This window comes from Meleagris gallopavo, chromosome 5, assembly GCF_000146605.3.
Source record: "Meleagris gallopavo isolate NT-WF06-2002-E0010 breed Aviagen turkey brand Nicholas breeding stock chromosome 5, Turkey_5.1, whole genome shotgun sequence".
Lineage (NCBI taxonomy): Eukaryota > Metazoa > Chordata > Aves > Galliformes > Phasianidae > Meleagris > Meleagris gallopavo.
This window is the reverse complement of record NC_015015.2, coordinates 43,939,159-43,956,212: the sequence shown is the minus strand read 5'-3', so window position 1 is coordinate 43,956,212 and position 17,054 is coordinate 43,939,159. Positions and strand designations below refer to the sequence as shown.

Sequence of the window (17,054 nt, the reverse complement as noted above, 5' to 3'; positions counted from 1 at the left end):
ACCACATCTAAAATCAGGAAACATGAAGACATTAAGCTAATAGGAAAAAAAAAGTGATTTTATTTACAGGGCAGGCAGCTTTCAAACAAGCCTGTTGCCTACAGGTGTAATTTTTGTGATGTAAGGTAATTTAGTCATCACGGCAGAACAAGCCAAATATTCCTTTGGAAGGAGCCCGAGAGGCCTGATAATCTGTTTCCAGCTATTTGTAGCTGAGTATTTACTACAGCGCTGAGAGCAGCCTCTCCACTCATTATTACAGAGAGTTTCTACAAGCTGCCAGGGAAGAGCAGGGCAGAGCCAAAGCTGTGTTTTTATTCCCTGTTTCTGTCAGGAAATGACTCTCCACTCATCTTGTCCTTCAAAAGCACACTAAGAAATAACTTGAACTGTCAGAATATGTATTTGGCATTCAACATTGACAGGAACTGATAGAGAAGCTTTTCTGGTTTTCTTGGATTCGTTCTCAATCCACAGTCCTCTCTGCAGGAAAGCAGAGGTGAGCAGATTCTTCCCTCCCACAAGCCATTTGAATGGAAATGCTCCATTCCTATATGCTCCCTTGCTGAGACAAAAATCATTTGAGTGGGGCTCAGGGTACTTTCTGCCTATTCTGTAGGGTTTATATCTATCTAGATATCTAAATGACTTTTCATTGACCAGGGTGATATGGAGCTTGGCTCCATGAGTGCAGCAGGGGTGCTGCTCCTGCAGTAGAACACAGCTGGCTGCAGAGGCAGCCCCCAGAATAGTTCAAATCTCTGGCTGGGTAAGCTGAGCATGCTGCATCATATCATAGATAGAGCGCTGCTACTGTGTAAGCTGAACAAGACACTCACACAAATGCCCTGTAAGCATGTCCTGAGTCTACTCTCTTCTCTTACACTGAAATAACTGTTTTAAGAATTATCTACGTCTATTTAAGGAATACCGAAGGATTATGTTCTGCTCAAAACCAGGCCTGCTAAAGCAGGGACAGACCAGGCAGAGTGTGTGGGTATTGCTGCAATGTGCTTGGCACAGACACACAGATTAAATGAGACTGCAGATGCTCAGTTTTAATTACACAGAGGGACTCATCAGCTGATGATCAAACCTTACTCTAATGAGGATGACTGCAAAGGTCTGTCTCATCTCCGTACCCACTACACTTGGTATTGTTGCACTGAGTGAGCATGCAAGGTTTGCTCTATATCACTTTACATTTTTTGGCTAAAGAACAGGATTTTTTTAGAAGAACTCTCCTTGGGAATACCAGAAGAGGTGACTAAGTGCTCTGAGTCTCCTGTGGGCAACAATCCTGGGCAGCTATTTAGCAGGTTGGAACTCTGTGATCTGTAGGGTCACTTTCAACCTAAGCTGTTCTATTTTTCCATGAACAGTCTGCCAGCAAGCTGACCAAGTCACTGCCAGGTGTGTGAGGATGTTCCTGCCTCACCCAGGAACCTTCTGCCTCCATACCCTGCCAGCCCTGTCCTGTGTCCAGCTCCTTTATGGATGCAGCTCCATCGCCTTCCCTCAGACAAAGCTTCCAGCAAACTCATGGACAGAGGTGGTTGTGCTGTTGGAAAGGCATGTGGGCAAAGGCAGTTCAGAGGGGAGAATGGAAGCAGTGAATCCAACTCACCTACTGACACAGTAGAAGGCAACCAGTTTGAAGACATCCTCAAATACAAGGACAGATCCTTCCAGATACAGGACTGATGAAAAACAAAAAAGATAGTCAACAACTGTATTCTTTAAGCTGAAGGGTAAAGCAAGTTGGGTGGGTTTAGTTCACACATCTTACACTCTGTGATTGTCCAGCCTTTGCATATAATAAGAAGCGTAAGGAACTGGCTTCAGATAGCCAAGCACAGTGTTGTTCTTCGGGGAAAAACAGCCTGGTTCCCTGAATGGTTGCCTCAAGATGTCAGAACATTGTGACAGTAATAGAAACAATGGGGAGAAACAATAGGTCACAGCCTAGTGGTTAATCACAAGTCCATTTATATCCAAGGAACTGCAGATCTTCTATATGTATGGGCTATCCTTGCAGGTCTCCATGCTGCAATCTGTTTTGGTCTGAATAGATAAAAATGCACTGAACTTATCTCCCCTGTCTTCTCCCTCCTTTGTGTTACATAGCAACAGCACTTTCCTCTAGGTGGCAAAATACAACCCACAGCATGCTGCAGAGCTCCCTGAGATGACCTTCCTTGTAAAAGCATGCTATAGAATTGTGCAGGCCAAACTTCACATTGTTACAGAGATTTGGCCTGCTAAACTAGAAAAAAAAAAGTTCCCTGAGCAGTGGAGAAAAGTTCACACTGACAGATAACCCAAGGCAGGGAGAAAATGATGGATCTGCAGGATCCATCTGCAGTGCCCATCTTTGCACCTGCATCCTGCACTGCAGCCACCTCCTGGGTTGCAGCTCAACTGTGGGCACTGACTTCAGCTGTGGTGAGTCAGCTTCTTCAGTGTCCATGAGTCACAGCCCTGGGAAGACTCTCCAGCTCGTTGCCCTGCATGGTTACCAGTTCCTCTAAAAAGTGAGATGGCTTCAGCATCTGTGGAAGGGAGACGTTCATCTGTCTCCTGCTTCACTTGTGGGTGCGCAGAGAGACACCGGCTCTACTTGTCCCACGAGCAGAGATTCCCATAGGGAGGAAATGCTCAAGCCTTGTCCCATTTGTTCAGCCTCACAGCTCATTCCCCAAACAAGGCATTTCCTTCTTTTACTTCTCCCTTTGTCCTAGCCCGGGTCCTGTAGTTCCCATTTTGTGCTGTGTCTAACAATGCAGGCATTTTTTGTAAGGCACAATTCTCAGAAGTTGTTCTTAACACCAGTGTGTGCTGGATCAGCATGAAGGGATCAGCCTCGCTGTGAGCGCTCAGACCATACAGCAATGTGGGTTTCCAAACGTACTTTGGGAAAAACAATCCTTTTCCCTTACATTTCTCTCACAACTGGGAAAAAAAATGCCTGGCAAGTTTTTTTCTTTTTGGTTTAGTAAGAGACATGTTGCAGTCAGGAATTTTCATTAAACATCTACAAAGAGCAATTTCAATCATTTGAAATACATCTGCTTTGCAGCTCTAACACAGGAAACTAAAATAAAGACAAAAAACTCAGTGCTGTTCCAGAGAATTAACCAAAACCCAAGAGTCTCCGAACTCACTTGAACTTCCAGCAATTAAAGAAAGCCCTTTGTGCAGACACCGGTTCTAAGAACTTTGTTCTGTGAAGAACCACATGTTCACTTTGGCATCCCCAGTTGCAGGTGGATGTAAACTGCACCTGTTTGTGTTTACAAATACAAGCAGATTGTTCAGATTTGGACCAATGATTGTTTCTGTGCCAGAAAACTGCCATTTAGGAGCCTGAATTTTAACCAAAAGATTAGATCAAGCCCCTCAGCGACAGAGGAGCATCCACATAGAAATGCCTTGTCACTGTACTGTTACAACTCCTTTCATATTTAGTTAAACAGTGCTAAACACCACAAATCAGCGGGCACTATACAGCCAAAGCAGCCTAATGATAAAAGAATTCATGGTACAGAGACCCAAAGGACTCTGCTGACTGCTGGGCACAGTCTCAGGGCTCCCTGTGGAGAGGACAGGCAGGGAGGTGATGGTGCTTTTAACTGGCTGAGGACACACTGTAAGGAACTGGGAATGCTTCTCTGACATGAGCACTGCTGCTCAGGGAGAAATCATGGCACTATCATGTAAAGGAACTTACGACTTTTGCCAAAGCTACAAGCAGCCACTTTTCTGCCAGCCTGGTGTAATCCTGCTGAAAGCTGCAGGCACAAAATTCATCCTTCTTGGCTCACAAAATACACCCAGTGCACACAAAGAACAAAAAAACCTCTACCACTCACCAAGTGGCAAGATGACAAGAACATGATGAAAGCAACAGCAAACATAGGGTGGGTTCAGTGAGCCAGATGTTCATAATCGTAGAATGGCTTAGGTTGGAAGGGACCTTAATGATAATTGAGTTCCCACTTCCTGCTGTGGGCTGGCTGCCCCCCCACCAGCTCAGGCTGCCCAGGGCCCCATCCAGCCTGGCCTTGAATATCTCCAGGGATTGGGCATTCACAGCTAACCTGGGCAGCCTGTGCTGCTGCCTCATCACTCTCTGAGAGAAGAGTTTCTTCCTAACATCTAACCCACATCTTCTCTCTTATAGTTTCAAGACATTCTCCCTTGTTCTGTCACAATTTGATTATGTAAAAAATTGCTCACCTTTTTGCTCATAAGCTCTCATCAAGTACTGGAAGATCTCAATGAGGTCTCCCCAGAGTCTTCTTCAAGCTAAATAAGCCCAGCTCCCTTAATCTTTCTTCAGAGGAGAGATGCTCCAGCCCTTGTCAAGGGATTTTAAATTCTACCTACTTAGAAGCCCACTGAAAGAAGTCACCTCCAGGAAACCAAAGATGAAATATGGAGATCAGTGTTCAGTTTTGAGTAGCCCAAAACAAAGTTACGATAATGGTAACATCTTGGGGGTGATGGAAGCATTAATAGCACACATTAATGGTTCTCTGTTGACTGCTCTGTTTTCTGCCCTTTGTTTAGTCAGTAAGTAAGCAGGACAAGGCCAGATTATGAACTGCTATAAATAGTTGTGACTGATTCATCTTTCCTTTCACTTCAACTGTGTACTCTTCAGATTCTCACCTTTTGGCACTGACTAGAATTTGTCCACAAGTTTCTTTTTCTCGTTAGCTCCCCATCATTTCTCTGTCTAGATGATGATGTTTTTGAGTCATACTGTCCCTGGGCATTCTGCCTTCCTCTTCCCTTTGATTTTTCCCTGCAGATTTGTATTTGCAAGTCCCGTTGTTCTGGTCACATGGACAATTTCCTCTCTTCTTACTGCTTATGCAGGCTCATGGGACCCAATTACCTCAGCTTCTTCTCTAATGGAGCTCTTAGTCCCATTCACTGCTTTTGATTTCTGTGTAATCCTTCAGAGGCATCTGAATTCAAAGGTTTGAGTTCCATATTTAACAGCAGTTGTGTTGACATGTGCTGACATGGGACTGCTGAGGACACAACCATCTCTAAAGTCTTGCTTCCATGTGCTTGAGATCTCTCTCTTATTTTTCCAGATTCTGGAAACTATGAGATTTGCTATCATGGGAGTGATTCCATTTTTTAATCACTCTTTTAAAATTTAAGATGATAACTCCACAGTCTTTTAACCATACCTCTCAGGTGTTCCCTTTGATGTCCCTTGCTTGATGCCATTGTTGCCATGACGTGCCTTGCACTGACTTGGCAACAAATAACTCTGGCTGGCTTTCCTGCTTGTCCTGCTGCCTTCAACCCTTCTCCTCTTACTGAGAACACAGATCACTACAAGGCAGAGGGTACCAACCATCTCTCCAGACTCCGGTGTTCCTGTGCCTCCAGGGTAAGTCATAAAAATGGCTGGTGGCAGGAGCAGATGCACAGGTCCTGCTTGCTGATCTGTCTTGCTTTATTGAAATAAAGCATGACATAACACCTTCACATTATTTCTCTGGCTCCCTGAGCCTTTCTGTCTCTTATTCATGCACTAGGTGGTGGTGGTATTAAGTGAAAGAGTTTTAGCTAGAGGGAGGAACATTTAGATTACATTGGTAGAAGTTGTTATGGTGTTCATACTGTCTTTCTGCAACAGCTCTGTCTGCAAGTTCCTTTATGTGTCCCTGACACTGCTTCTTGTTTTACTTTTTGAAGACTTTCTCATAGGTACCATGTGATCTGTTTTCTTGAAGGCACTGTCAATATTTATCTGTTTCAAAGCCTTTTCATCTTCACTGCTTCTTCCATTTTTTCCATGTCTAAGATGCATTCTTTTCTCTGTTACACAGTTCTAGACTGTCTTTGCAACCCAGACCTATTTTGTCTTTCTTGTCTTTCCTAGTGATTCTTTCATGAAGCTGTTGGCTGTTTTTGCTGTCTTGCTGTGTTTTCTTTTTTCTTTTTTCTTTTTTTTTCCCTCAACAAGAAAGAGCAGAAACTTCGCTGTTTTGGACTTCTTCCAGAGTCTTCTGTTGTGCATCCAATGGATGCTTTCTCATAGGATTACAATTTTATGGTTTCCTACAGAGTTTAATCTATTTTGGCCATGATGAAAAAAATCACTGCTGGTGGCAGTTCCTGTGAAATTGAAACTAATGAATTATGAAAATGATAAAGTGTTAATGAGCTTGGGTCTAGACTCTAAGAACAATCTGCCTTTCAACTTTGTTCTTCACAAGATATAACTGTATGAGGCAGAATGAAATTTTGAATATGCAGTGCAAAAAAAGAAGGTGTGAAATGCAGGCCTCCACAGTTTTCTCACACCAAAGCTGAATGGAGTGAAGAGCATGCTTTGCAAAGTGCACAGTTTCCCTGCATACCACATGCTAAGAAAATGGACTGTCCTCACATTTCACAGCCATGGGGGTCTTGGCTGCATTATGCTTTGGCTCATCCATATTCCCCCAAGCACAGGGGCAGTACCTCGGTGCATACTTGGATTTTATGCCTTCAGTTCAGCATAAACTGCTGCTGCTGTCTAGACTTATTGTCTCTGGTTGCAGGATCTTTGAGCAGAAATGTGCTATGGCCATTTTACTGTTTCCTCCTTGTTGTGAAATGTATTTCAGCAGGAGCTGAGAGCATATTTCAGGCTCTCAAGGGCACTTCAAGAATAGCTAGCTCTGCTAGAAGAGTAGTGCTACAGCTCATCAATTCTTTGCTTACAAGTACTCATGGTGAACAGGCCCAGGGCACTGCCTGTCCTGTCTGGGATTAAGAGCACAGTGCAATCTATCTGGTGAACGGCTGTCAAGATTCAAAGCACTTGCCTTTCTTGTCAGGTCTTCACTTCGTGTTTCTTTTGCAGTGCTCAAATTAGCTTCTTGAAGATGGTAAATCTCATTCCTGGTTTGCAGTGTTCCTTCAGCCGGAGACTGGGAAGGTCCAGGACTGCTTCCCATGACTAGATGGCAGCATGAGGTTACCCAGAGTTGTAGATGTAGCCTTGCGGAGTCCTTGAAGGACACTACTGTCTGAAATTCTGGGGCTTTCGTTCTTTGTAATAAGGCTGTGTCGATAATCTTGACAAAAGCACATGTTATGATATGTATGCATTTTATCGAGCGCCACTTTTTTCCCACTTACCTTGGTGAAAAGTTTATTTCTCTGGCTCTGAGATACGTCATGATGAAGTACTTTAAAGCTGAGATTAATCATATAGAAAAAGGAAGTTTTCTAAACATTTTAAAGGAAGTCATCTGAACCAGAACCACATTCTGTGTGAGAGACTTCCAGGAAGAGGGGTGAAAGACCACACTTTCCAAAGGTTTGGAGTGAAGAAAGGGGCTTTGAAATGCACGACATCAGATGGGCGGCAATAGAAGGAAAGGTGATATCTCTGTTTCCAAGGGCAGCAATGCTGTCTAATTGCCAGTCTGGTTGAAGATGATCTTCAGATTAAAGTATTCAGTGAGGTAGATTGTATTCTTACTGACTCTGAGGGTCCTTGCTGCCCTCAAATTACTGTAAGCACCTCTTGTTTACATCATTTGCAAGCCTAAATACTTGTTTACTAAGCTTTTTAACATCTTCATATGGCAGACCCTGTGCACTAATATTATGGGTACAGATTTAGAGCTGCTCTTTTAAAACAAGCAAGCTTTTTGAGCTATGTTCTAGGGACCAAGCAGAGGAAGGTAAGACATTGTCTTAGAACAGCATGCATAGTCTTTAGCTCTGATTACATGTACATTATTTATTCTGCATCTTAGGAGTAAAAAATAAGGAGAAAAAACCCAAAGTGAGGATTAACAAAGCTAACAAGATCCAGACAGATTATTTCCAACAGGCTTCCCCTGTAGTCCCATTGGTTTAAAGGCTAAAAATGAAAATGTTCGCAAGAAGAACAGGAAGGTAACTCTTCAGGATGCTGAACACAAAGCTTTTTAAAAATAACCACTATAACCTAGCAGAATATTTCCAAAACAACTTGTAACCCACACAGAAAGCTGCCAGTATAACATCTTGAAAAAAACAACTGCACAAATCTTTTATGTTTAAAATAAGCAGCGTGTAAAAGAGACACAGAACACAGCTCAAACATGAGATTTGGTGAGACTTTCTGTTTTCCTTGTGCATGCATGCTATTGGAAGAGAAACGATGAACTTGCACAACAGGTTATAAAATGTGTCCTCAAACCATGTTTTACAATATCCCCTAAGCCTTTGGTTACTGTTCTTGCCAAACTAAGGCTCTGGTCTCACACTTCAGAGTGGTCTCCAGAGTGGGAACTACTTGAAATCAGATCAGTTTTCAGGGTTTATACTGACAGGGTTAACAGAGAGCTCATCCTGGTCATGGACAGGCTGAATAACCTCAGGAAGATTTCCAGGTTAAATATCCTTAGAGACTAGAAAATGTTCAGTTTCTCTTTGCAATCAAATCATGGATGGTGGGCCAGAAAATGACAATATCCCTGTGTCCTTGGAGGAGCCTGGGTAGAGGTGGCTTTGACCTCCGTGCCAGTGGAGGTGGATGAGATCTGGAAAGCAGCAGCAGAACCACACGCCCCGAGCTGGAGGCAAGGGCAGGGCCAAGCTGCCCAGTTATGCTATGCCATGGGGCAGACTCGCTCCATATTTGGCTTTTCATCTGAAGAAGCTGTGTAGGTGATGGTAAGGTTTTCTTGTTAAAGAGAAATATGCAAAAACAGGGGAAATTAGCCCATGCTGAACCCTGGGTGATGCAGACAAATTGTTATCTGTTTGGGCAATGCCAACTAAAGATTACTGGGATAGCTCTAGCTCTTCAGAGCTGGAGTGCAGACAAACCATCTGCAGCAACAGGAACCACCTGAAAAGAAAACACTCAACAGTCTGCCCTCCTTTCTGGCAAGGTACCCACCCCACAGCAAAAATTTACTACAGGGAACACAGGATACCAGCCTGTATCCCGTAAGATCTCCTTATATGCAATTAAACTGCTTCAAATCTGAAGCATAAGGTTAACTACGTCTTCAGCCTTTCCAGCTTCCACTACTAAAAATACACTTTTATTATTCATTGGATAGCTAATCCTGGGAAAAAAATGTAGTCTTGGACAAGTTCTGCTGCTGAGATGTATGATTTGCTTAATTGAGATGGAATTAGGGAAATCAGCACATTTTGGTGAGAAAAGGGCTGAGGAAGCTTTTCTCCCAAGGGCTTTGATAAATCTATAATTAATTTTTCCAGCATATTTCAGGTTTTTTTTTCAGGTGAGTCAGGTCCAGAGCTAACAGTATTTTCATACTCTGCCTCAATCATACAATCCATCATGCAATAATAACAAGATACATTCCCCTGAAGTAAATAGTGAATACTGGCTGCCCTCACAGTACAGCAGCAGAGTTTCCTGTCAAGGTATAAAGAAAGCATAGAAAAAATTCTGAGCAACAGTGCAGGCAGTGCTGCTTAGTGCTGAACAAGGCAGGGTTACGAAGCTGAGTGCTTGGCTTGCAAAGTCTTCTGTGCAGCCTTGTATGGATATGTGAGAGCATTTATTGTGACAGCAGTGCTGGCACAGTTACAGGTGAACTTACCTGAACACCTGGCTCCTGCCTCCCTTAGATTCAGTGCCCCTACAGTTTTCTCTCTGGTTGTGGCATGAGATTGCAGTACCCTAACTACAAGTTACTGGGACTACTAATATGTCTGTTTGGTTTCCCTTTGTATATATATACACATTAAAATCACATTCTACAGTTGAAGATGCTTGACGACCTTTCTAGACAGGTTGGTTCATGAGGTGGTTGCCACAGCAGTCTCTTCTTTGTATGCTCTATCGCTGAATAGCACCATGGGGAAAAAATATAAATAACTTTATCTTTCCACTCCATAATGTCATGTATAGCCTCTGATCTATTTAGAGGAAATCAGAGCTAAAAATAGAACAACCGTAATTTTCATGCCTTAGTTTACAGTATTAAGAATTATTCTTTCGAGTGCTAAAAGCTGCAGAGTTTTCATTGAAGGAGGCCAACCATTTTGGTTAAAGTGACCATCTGAAGAAGAACTAGTGGAGCAGAAGTAATGGAATATATTTTCTGATGTACCTTTCTGCCCGCTTTGTGATAAGCCAGAGGCTGTCTCCAGAGGTTCAGCTTGCAAAGGGGATAGGATGCACATTTACATCTTAGATTTGCATGTTCCAACTGAAAAGTCCCTTCAGCATTTGCTCAAAAACAACACAGAAGCATTTCATGCTATTAACTCCACATGATGGAGTCTACCTCAGCCTGCTGGAAGCTCAGCTCTGCAATATGCCAAGGGGCAATAAACTGCATTACTGGGCATTTTCAAGGAAATATCTAATTTATTTTTTTTCCACCATCCCCCCATAAATCTCAGCAATATTTCTCCCAGAATATGCGTCTTTGAGGGTAGGAACTGCTTTTGGTGTTCATCTGAGACATCTCCATTGAGAAGCGCTATCTGCCCTGAGCTGACCTGAGGACTGACTCAGCCTCACTGGGCAGTCGGTTCCCTATCATGGGACCTTGAGAAGTCTCTAGTCCAAGACCCAGCTCAAAGCTGAGATCAGACCAAGTTGCTCAAGGCTTCATGCAGCCATGTCTTGGAAACATACAGCTCTGCTTTCAGGGAAAACCTGCAAATGCTAACTTAAGTAAATGGCTTCATCTTAGAAGTCTTAGGGATGTGAAGATTTAGGGACATGATTAGTGGGCATGGTGGTGGCAGGTCAGTGGTTGGACTAGATGATCTTAGTGGTCTTTTCCAACCGTAATGACTGTGACCAAATTCAGTGTCAGGAATACGAGCACATACTTCAGTTCATTCACTTTCGCTGAGAAAGCTTCAGTATTTCTGACCCCACTCTGTATCACAGGTTTACATCTTTCTGTTTTCAGTCCAGATCAGAAGGGATCAAAATTAAAATGAATTAAATTAAAATGAATTAAAATTAATTTTTAAAATGAGAGAATGCTTTCTTATAGTTTATTTTTCAATTCTGAGTCTACACAAAAATTTGAGCTTGCGTCTTTTAGTTTTTCTCTGCAGCTATGAGAGTTATAAGCCTTTTTGCTGTCTGAATAATAATAAATATTCTGCCTATCTCTACTCCACTTCCTGATTCCAGCAGGCAGAGTGTTAACAAAAATCTTGCAAAACTGACAAGGCTATTGCAAAAGCTGCCAACACTTCTACAGATATATTCATGTTACAAACATCACATGCATAACATTCCTCTCTTGTTAAATAAGCTAAATTTTGAATATGCTGCAGGGCTGAGCCACCTTCCCCTTTCTTCTCAGGACCTGATCTGAGCAGGACCTTAAAGGGGATGACATGGGAATATACCACTGACCATGCTGTGCTGTATTACCAATGAGGACTTTGGTCTTGAAAGTTGTTCATCCAGCCTCAGTAGCATATATTAAAAAGAAATTATAACAAAATAGAAGAGGGAAATCTGACACAGTGGATAATGTCTAGCCTGTCTCATCTTCCATGCTCTGCTTGGTGCTGCTCAGTGGGTGCCCTCCTACCACTTGTACCTGCCAACATGCAGAGAGATACAAGGAGTAATTTGCAGCCCTCATGTCTAAGCCCTGCTGCTGTGTGGTAGGCGTGCTCACAGCCCTCCCCTCAGGCTGTGCCACAAGACTAGGGCTTTCAGAAGCTTTGCTTGGAGCTAAGCCTGCAGAGATGTGCAAAGACTATCCCCACATTACTCTAATGTCTCTCTGTAAACACACTGCTGCTTTACTATTGCTTAATTACCATCTGTTACCTCTACTGGCCACTCAGAACAACTGTACATGCTCTTTTTATGCTTTGATCTAATGTAAACGGCTTTGATCTGATTATCAAAAAGTTTCCCATCTGTGCTTGGCAAGGAGGAATGAAAGCGTAGAGGTGGCTGAAGTAACTTGGCCAATGATGGACAAAGCTGGTTGTTGAGATTAGGCAGGATTTCATGGTGTTAGAGACTCCATCTAATTGGCTCCACTGAGACAAGAAAGTAGATTGTGAAAACTTAACCCTAAATTATCTCTTCCCTTTTCTGATTGATTTTACCCTTCACAAAATTCTGTGCATAGAACACCTTTGCTTGCCTGCATGGCTACCTTGGCTCCCTGGCAGGGCCTGCCATACTGCTGCCTCTAGGTCTTCGTTTGTGGATGGACGGGGCTCAGGGGGGTGGATTACAAAGTATCAGGTTCTTGTGAACTTTCACAGCCTTAAGAATTAAAAGAATGAATAAGGGACAGCTTAAAGAATGAAGAGAGACAGCAAATCCATAACAATTCAGGTATAATTTGCAAGATTTCTCAGAAAAAAAAAAAGAAGCATTACATCCAGTATATGGCTTTAGAGCATACTTCTATTGAAGGGCCTCGTTGGCACGCACATTCATGACTCCGTGTGAAAGCAACATTATGGTCACTATCTGCACCAAGTGATCTATCATACAAAGATACTTTCTTCAAGCTCTCAGTATATGTTACTCCAACATGTTAACAGGACCATGCACAGTTCCTTTAAAAGTCCAATTCTCTTCTTTTGAATAGTCCTGCAGTGTCACTGGTATGATGCCAGTGGCATGATTTCTGACTGTACACACATAAAGGGGAAAGAGAATCAGGACATGAGGTTAAGATCTGCTAACTGAGAATTCAAATAAATGAAATTACAGCTGAGGGTAAGAATCAGCTAAGGAAATGGTGCTCAGATGTTGACTTACATGAGGCTAAGGCTCTGTTTAGGTATGAAGCAGAAGTAAGGAATGACTCTCAGAACTGAAAGCATCCAAAGTGGTTGAGATTTTAGCAGTTTGAGAGGTATCTTTCAGAGTTCATCTCTAAATGAAAGAAATCTTGTGGAATCTTCTTTCTGAAAGATTTTCACTATGCTATAACGTATCTGAGCAAGAAGTAAGGGAACCTTCCAGCCAAGAAATAAAACCAGACATCCAAGACTTTGAACACTGATGGGTTTCTCAGCCTTCTGATGAACCACATATCATCTGCTGCTGGTTCACTACAAATACAATAAAAAAATAAGAAACAAAGAAAGGAAAAATAAAGAGAGAGAGAAGGAAAGAAGGAAAGAAGGAAAGAAAGGGGAAAAAAAAGCTGAGACAAGGCCTTTGCCTTTCTGTCTCTGAAGGAAGGACAGCCAAAGACAAAGAACCAAACAAAGATTTTTAAAATCCAGTCTATTTGTTCTCCTATTTTATGATTTTGAGAGCTACTTCATGAAAAATCCCTATGAAAAACATGGAAAGACATTTCTTTTTTTTGATCCTCCTGCCTAGTGGGTTCTTTGGGGATTTCCAATTAAAAAAAAAAAAAAAACAAAAACAAAACAAAAAACACACAAATCCATGCTTCCCCTCAAAAAATGAAACTTCCCTAAATATTTCATCAAAATGTCAACAAGGCAAATCTGATAAAGGGAAAGAGAAGAACTAAACAATGGTGCACTATTATTTGGATGGAAACTTCTTTTTTGTATGGTTCAGTGAATGGCCATTTATGTAAGGACCCCAGAGGCTAGGACACACCCCTTGCATTGTCATTACAATATTGGGGAAAACCTCTTCAGATACAACTTGGAAAGTAAATGGAACAAGAGTGGCTTTTTACAAAAAGTTGAGGAGTAAAAATTGCTGTTTGAAGCTGCAGGTAGTAAAAATAAGACATGGACATCACTGTAGAGTTGGCACAGAGCCATCATGTCACTGAGGCTGATTCCTCCTTTTAGGAAGAGTGGAAGACCTAAAGAGTTTTTAACTTTCTGAAGCTAAAGATGGGATGCCTGGAAAAACCCTGCCAGTATGCAGAAGTCTTCATGTCATACACCTGGCATATTTTACACACTCTCAGGAAATGTAACACTGTTTTTGCAATAAATATGCGTCACAGAGCAAGATAACATCTTTGGTCTGCAGTTAATCTCCACGTACACACGGTCATCTCCTACCCTCACATTTGCAGCATACTACAGAAGAGTGAAGTGCGATTTATTAAACTAAGACAATTCAAATGCATCAGGGTATTAGCAGGGAAGCTCAGGTGCTACTTTGTATTATTTTAAAGCATTCTGAAAACATATTATTTTATTTTTCAGCAAGTTTAAAAAACTTGGATTTATGCAGAAACAATACGTCAAAGCTAATATATTAGGTTACCCCAAGACAATGAAGATTTATTATCTCTCCTTGCACCAAATATAGCCGCTTGGCTTTATAAACAGGAATCCATTCTGTTTCCTCTAAGCTCAAAAGCCAGGCTACTTACCTGAAATGAGAAAGGAAGCAAAAGCATGATTATTTTCTTGCCCAAAGTGCTCTTGTCAAAGTGGTACAGTATGGAGAACTGTAGGCTTTCTAAAGCTTGACACTAACAGAATTCAAGATAAAAATAACACGCACCAGCCTCATGGCTACAGTGATTACTGCACATGTGATAGCAGTTATCCTGCTCTTAGGAGAGCTAATTTTTAATTACCTTATTCCACTTACTTTGCAACTTATATGAAAGAGGTGGAAACTGATTTTCATATTGTTTTACCAAAAATCTGTGTCTTTGAACACATGCTTTGTGTTAAGCTAGTGATAAATTATAAATAGCAAGCAAGCAGGTTTGAAAAACAGCGCAGAAGTCCTTCTAGCAAGGATTGCTCACAGTGAAATCTTTAAACTATACTTCGCTCAAAGAAATCAGATATTGTGGCACAAAACATAAGTCAAGCAGGAACATTTCTATATATGACATTTTTAGGATGACAGGATTCAATTTTTCAACTTTTATCCATGAAGGAAAAGCAATTCTCCACCATAAAAAACCTAAGCCCTAGCTCCACTTCAAAATAAGGAAATAAAATAAAGTTTTCACATCCTGCAGCTAACTCTTCTCCCTGCTGGGCGCCTGAAGTCATGGCAAAAGATCTGAGGCTTTCAACCTCATTCAGGAGAATTGGACACGTGTGGCACCTCTGCAAGGGCATGCTCCAAGGTGAACACACATGAGAGAGAAAGCTCAGCAGGCAGCTTGCTCTGTGCAGGAGCAAAGATGTGGCAATCTGTGGCCTATCACAGAATCATAGAGTCATTAAGTTTGGAAAAGGTCACTAAGATCATCTAGTCCTACCATCAACCCATCATCCAGCTAAATGATGTCTCTCAGCAGTGCATCTATTCTTTCACTGAACACCTCCAGGGGCAGCAACTCCAACATCTCCCTGGGATGTCTGTGCCAATACTCCACCAAATCAGAGTGGTTCCAGGGATACAGTTGTCCCTCTGGCTTCATCATCTCTTTGTCATGCAGAGGTACATATAGAGAAATGTATGATAATGAAAAAGGTCATTTGAGCAACTAGGAATGGGGAAGAAATGATCCAAAGCATTGTGGAATACGTACCCCAGGGTGCCAGCAATGAAGTCAGAAATCAGTGGCAGAGTATTTGAAATGTTTTCATACAAATTAACAATGCAAGCCATTGTGATGAACCCTCCAAAGGCGTGCTTATGTGACTACCCTAAAATTCTACAAATATTTCTTGGAAAGTGGAAAACACATGTATTGCACAGCCACTTCCACCAAGGGCTGCATCAGCTGTGCCTTCCTGTGACCTGGATTCATCCTTGCTTGCTCATGGCAAACGTGGCTGTCCCATTGGGAGCAGCACTGCTACCACCAGGCCCAAGACCCAGCTACATCCCAGAAACAGTGAGTCGCTGAGAATTGTTTAAGAGAAACAGTTTAAGAGTGACCAACTGTTACAGAGAACTGTATGAGGTGTGTGAACAGCGAAAGTAGCAAATGTTGGACAGCTAGCAGTCAATAATCTGGTGGCAGAAATAGAGACAGCAGCTGAGTTATCAGGGCTCAGTTTGTCAGAGCCTTACATTATACTCAGGAATTCCATCCGGTGAAAGGCAGCTCCTTGTTGGATCAAAGCACTGGCCTGCTCACCTGGGAGTGCTTTACTTTCCTGTCACATATCTGTAAATGATAACACAAGGTGCAGAACTGCAAGGGAGCTGAGGTAAAGTGACTGCAGGAAATAGTAACCAACCTACACCGTGGAATCAAGATCTGCTGCCTGTCACAAGAACAAGCTGAGCACTGCAAGTGAGACTACGTAAATGCTGGTGTTCACAAGAGGATTCTTTGTAATAACCAGAGTGAGAGAAAAGACTGTGAAGAACTTACTTGACTTTTCTTCTTTAATGTTGTACTCCAGCACACCAGGAGCATCGCTTTGAACAGGCATGCGGACCACAAGGACCATGTTGTTTGCGTTGCTGTCTTTCCTAACCAAGAACATCTGAAAAGGGGGAAAAGAAATCAAGCTTAGCTACATTAAATGTGCTTCTGAACATTATTTAAGGTCATTGACAAAGAAATTCTTTATCAGTTCAATCTGTTTTTGAATGGTCTTAGTTTTGTTCATCTTGGTCAAGCTTTACATTACAAAAAATAACATCTAAAGGGACATTTTGTCCAGATGAAATTCAGAGCTGCCAAGGAACCAGCAAAATTTCTATGCATCACCAATGTCCTACTTGCCCAAGGCAACCTCTTTCACCAGTGGAACAATATAAAGCTGCACTCCCAATTTGTCAAGTGATGCTCCTCATGGAAGTGCCCTAAGCCACAAAGAATTCCTAGAACGTCCTGGTTGATGTCCAAAGCGAGGAAGTACATTGAGAGGGAAAGGATTTAAGTATGGAACCCAAGGCCAAAGGTTCTGTTAAGAACAGTGTCCCATAGCAGAGTTTTATCATGGGTACAGAAGATCATCCCAGCTGGCAAGGGCCCCAGTGGGGTTCCTGTCCAGTTCTCTGAGTGAAGCTATTAGGCCAGACCAGGCTGCTTAAGTTTTCCCAGGGCAGAATTTTGCACACTTGTCTTTGTTGTATTTTGTAAATTTCCTGCCAGCTCCAGCCTTGCAGTTTGCCTGTGTACCTCTGGATGGTAGCATCCCTATGGGACCAGTGAAATAATGCCAAAAAAAGAAAAAAAGAAAAA

The 17,054-nt window shown here is 42.2% G+C and overlaps 1 protein-coding gene across 3 annotated transcripts in view; it reads right to left on the bottom strand.

The window, feature by feature from the left end:
* The window catches only part of RIN3 (Ras and Rab interactor 3), a 56,088-nt gene that overhangs the window by 20,951 nt on the left and 18,083 nt on the right, over nucleotides 1-17,054 (bottom strand). For all 3 annotated transcript variants that reach the window (XM_010711846.3, XM_010711845.3, XM_019615841.2), the window contains exons 3-4: nucleotides 16,236-16,350; nucleotides 1,628-1,700 (exon numbers count right to left, since the gene is read on the bottom strand). In XM_010711846.3, the coding sequence (XP_010710148.1) occupies nucleotides 1,628-1,700; nucleotides 16,236-16,350 (188 nt within the window). The remainder of the gene's footprint in view (nucleotides 1-1,627; nucleotides 1,701-16,235; nucleotides 16,351-17,054) is intronic.